A 4,187-nucleotide genomic window follows, 5' to 3' on the forward strand; every position below is an offset into this window, starting at 1 on the left:
GGCTTCTCTGGGCCAAGGATCAAGGTCCCAGTCAGAGGTATGCCTCCACGCTTTCCCGCCTTCGCAACCGAGAGTCTGAAGAGGGCGCAGTGGAGACCAGGCCAGCTAGAGAACTCGCACCACCTCTGCCTCGGTCAGGGGCGGGGCCAACCGGAGCCCCGCCCCCCAGTCCTGGAATCTCTCGGATGCTATTACTGGGAGCGGAAGTTATGAAGCCCCGAGAGGAACGCGACGGAAGTAGAGGCACTATGGCCAGCTTTGCGCATGCGCGACGCCCTGGCTCCCGCTGTTTAGGCGCTATCCTTTTCCTTCCACTCTTCTAAAATCCACACGAGGGGGTGTGCGGACCCCCAGTCGTGGTCGCGCATCCGGCACCCCCGCTGCTCTCGTGGCCTTTTCACGATGGCGGGCATCCTGTTTGAAGATATTTTCGATGTGAAAGACATTGACCCGGAGGGCAAGAAGTTTGACCGAGGTAAGGATTGCCGGCGCGCTTGGAGGGGAAGGGGCTATAGCCCTCCTCTGCGACACGCCCCCGGGTCCCCCGTCTCGTCCTGACTTGCGTGGCCTGCCCTTACCGGCAGGCCGTGATGTAGGGGACCTCCCTTAGGAAATTGTTGTTTGGAAACAACAACATTATTGTTTTTATTGTTGAGGAAACTTAGATTGCGAGTTCTCCCTGGCTTCACACATGCTGTGCCCAGTGCCTGGGTGGCGTTTTGTCACGGTGCAGATTGGTTATCTTTCGTAATTATAATCGCTCCCTCTGTGTTCAAGTAGCCATGTTTCTTGAAGATGATTGTATAATGATATAGCTTTTGCAGTGTGACTGTGTGATTGTGAAAACCTTGTGTCTGATGCTCCTATCTACGGTATGGACAGATGAGTAAAACATAGGGATTAAAAATAAATAATAGGGGGAACAAATGTTAAAATTAATTTAGTAGATTGAAATGCTAGTGATCAATGAAAGGGCGTGATAAGGGGTATAGAAAAAAATAGGGGAAACAAAGGCTAAAATATATTGGGTAGATGGAAATACTGGCGGTCAGTGGGAGGGGCGGTTAGGGGTATGATATGTATGAGTTTATTTTTTTCTTTTTCTGAATTGATGCAAATGTTCTAAGGAATGATCATGGTGATGAATATACAACTATGTGATGATATTGTGAGTTATTGATTATATATCAAGAATGGAATGATCGTATGGTAAGAATGTTCGTTTTTGCATGTTGTTATGTTTAAAAAAATAAAAAAGTAAAATAATAATAATAATAATCGCTCCCTGCTCTGCTACGCTTTCCATTGTGCACCTCACACACACTTTATCTTACTCATTCCACAGCCCCCATGAGGTAAGTGGTGACTTCTGTATTTTGCCGGAGAGGTTAAATAACCCACCCTAGGGTGCACAGCAAATAATCTGAATTCTGAGTTTATATTGTATTGCCTTCAGAATCCTTAGCTGTTTGTGAAGTCCTCTCTGAGTTAGTTAACTACTTGGTATAAATGTTCTGTCACTGATCAATAATTGTTTCTCCTTGGTGTCTCTTCCTTTGCCTGGAGACCAAAATGTTCTTTCAGGTGCACACCAGTCCTTATACATCCTGGCAATCCTCTCAGCACATAGCCTAACACAGAAAGACTAAACCTGTGGATGAATGAATACGTTGCCCAGTCAGGTAGTTTCTTACCTATACAGGGCTAGAACCTGGATATTATTCCCTGCCAGAGGACCTTTGATTCTCTTCGGGGGACTCCATTTCCTAGCCATAGTTTTCATCCCCTTTTCCTTCTTGCATATCTGGTTCTGGTGGAGCCTGTACTTCTATGAGAGTGGAGGAGACGCCAGTGAATGCAGAGCAGCTGGGTTCGATTGTGCTCTGTCGCATATAACCCCCAAAGTGGGTCTGTTCTGGGCATGGCAGTTACTTCTGCCCTCTTTTTTCACTCCCCCCAGTGTCTCGACTGCATTGTGAGAGCGAATCTTTCAAGATGGACCTCATCTTAGATGTAAACATTCAGATTTACCCTGTAGATTTGGGTAAGTGTTGTACACAGATAATAGCAAGGGACTTTTTGATGTTACAACTTGTTTTCATGCTCGTATATTGGCGTTATTTCCAGGTGACAAATTCCGATTGGTCATAGCCAGTACCTTGTATGAAGATGGTACACTAGATGATGGTGAATACAACCCCACAGATGACCGGCCTTCCAGGTGAGGGAGTTGAGAAGAGGCTAATTGAAATACCCTCTGAGGACGAGTAGATAAAGTGGCGTAGAAAGACCCTTATTTAATTCATGGAATAAATGATTATCAGCAGAATCTGAGTAACCTCAAGGAAATTGCTGCATTTAAGAATTGAGATAGACAGGTATTTATCAAGCAGTGATTACATGCTTGTGAGTTGTAGTTTTTTGATGGCTGAGAGAATGACCACTATGTGACATAGGTGATATGAGGTTTGGATTTTGGGAGAGAGCTTGGTATGGTGGAAAGGCTTTGGAGCTCCATGAGTTCAAATCTCAGCTCTATTGCTTATTTGCTCAATATCCTTAACCTCTTTTGGCCTCAGTATCTCCCTCATCATTAAAATAGAGACAGTTATATCTAGCCTACAGAGATGCTGTGAAGATTAAATAATAGCGTATCTGTAAAGTGCCTGTTATAATTCTGGCATTTAGTTACTTGTTAACATTTTAAAAGGGCTTCTTCTTATTGTTAATTACTATAAACGATAACTTTGTCACTGTTGTTTCACAGGGCTGACCAATTTGAATATGTAATGTATGGTAAAGTGTATAGGATTGAGGGAGATGAAACTTCTACTGAAGCAGCAACACGTCTGTAAGTTTGGTGGTCTTGTGAGACCCTTTCTCCCCTCCCTGTCCTGAAAATTTGAGCCATGCTGAGCTTCCTGTTTTGGGTCCTTTTCCACAAGCACCTCAGAAGGAAACTGTTCTGGAAAGGTTCCAAGTTTAAAATATAGGCTGCTCACTTCGCCCTTTGTCAGCACCTATGGGTCCATGGTCCATATGAGAAACTGGTAATTTTTCTGTGTGAAGTGCAAAGGAGAATTGTTTCCCTAGTAAGTAAATGTGGCATCAAGAAATTAAACTGCTAGGCTTTTTTCGTTTTGTTTATGTGCATGAATGTTTTGCTACTCTGCATTCCATTCCCTACTTCTTTGGTTTTTGTACTCAACTATTTTTTCCTTTGTTTGAAATCTTATTAAAACAATATGTGCCCATTGTAAGAAATTTGAAAAGCACAGAAGGATAATGTAAAGAAGGAAAAGAAGTCACTTATAATTTCATACTTGGAGGGAACATTTTACATAAACATAGATTATTGTAGGTTTTCTCCCCTGTGTATTTTTTTTTCTTTGAGATCATTTTATTACAGTATTCTCCTCTGCTTCTTTTGTTTAATGTTATATAAAACACATTTCCTCATGTCAATTTAAAACTGTTCCTAAACATTTTAATAGCTGTATAACATTCCATAAATGGGTATATTTTAATTCATTTGACTGTTTCCCTAATTTTAGTTATGTAGGTATTTTCCACTGTTGCTAATGGAAAGAATATTGCCTTGCACATGTCTGTGTGATCATCTTTGTCTGGATTCTGGTTCCTAATGACAGAACACTAGAGAGGTGCCTCTTCTCTTTCCTACTCTGGGATGGAGAGCTGCTGAGTAGTAGCTGTTTCAGAGCTCAGACTCACGGTATTGGGACCTTCTGTTTCAGCTCTGCCTACGTGTCCTATGGAGGCCTACTCATGAGGCTACAGGGTGATGCCAACAACCTGCATGGATTTGAGGTGGATTCCAGAGTTTACCTGCTAATGAAGAAACTGGCCTTTTGAGCCATCCAGGAAGCCAGCCTTACTGTTTAGTCACTCAGATCATGGACTTATTGTCCATTTTTTGTGCCCTAAACTCTCATCTGACTTGTCCTGTTGAGGACATCACCATCTAGACAACTTCGTTCAAGCCCAAGTAGCAGTTGCTGTGTCCCCTGTTAAGGAGGGGCTGGTTCTCTCTCCACACAGGCGCTCCTTTAGGTGGCCTGGACTCATTGAGAAACTGACTTGGAACACTCAGTGGGGATGCTTAAAATGAATTAGAAGTTGTTTTGTGTGTATGATTTTTTTAATTAAACTTTACTTTTCTAGACTCA

The 4,187-nt window shown here is 42.8% G+C and overlaps 1 protein-coding gene across 1 annotated transcript; it reads left to right on the top strand.

Moving 5' to 3' along the window:
• On the top strand, positions 1–4,187 carry POLR2H (RNA polymerase II, I and III subunit H). The gene is made up of 5 exons (XM_077117761.1): positions 1–475; positions 1,961–2,044; positions 2,128–2,221; positions 2,768–2,851; positions 3,756–4,187. Exons 1-5 carry the CDS (start codon positions 403–405, stop codon positions 3,871–3,873), a joined length of 453 nt encoding a protein of 150 aa, XP_076973876.1. The 5' UTR covers positions 1–402; the 3' UTR covers positions 3,874–4,187.

The sequence above is a fragment of the Tamandua tetradactyla genome, chromosome 10 (assembly GCF_023851605.1).
Source record: "Tamandua tetradactyla isolate mTamTet1 chromosome 10, mTamTet1.pri, whole genome shotgun sequence".
In the NCBI taxonomy this organism is placed as follows: domain Eukaryota; kingdom Metazoa; phylum Chordata; class Mammalia; order Pilosa; family Myrmecophagidae; genus Tamandua; species Tamandua tetradactyla.

What these genes read in the sequence shown, in the direction of transcription:
- POLR2H (XM_077117761.1), top strand. Translation starts at nt 403, where the DNA reads ATGGCGGGCATCCTGTTTGAAGATATTTTCGATGTGAAAGACATTGAC. An exon ending in ACAGATGACCGGCCTTCCAG is followed by an intron (nt 2,222 to 2,767) that starts GTGAGGGAGTTG and finishes GTTGTTTCACAG; the next exon opens with GGCTGACCAATTTGAATATG. An exon ending in ACTGAAGCAGCAACACGTCT is followed by an intron (nt 2,852 to 3,755) that starts GTAAGTTTGGTG and finishes CTTCTGTTTCAG; the next exon opens with CTCTGCCTACGTGTCCTATG.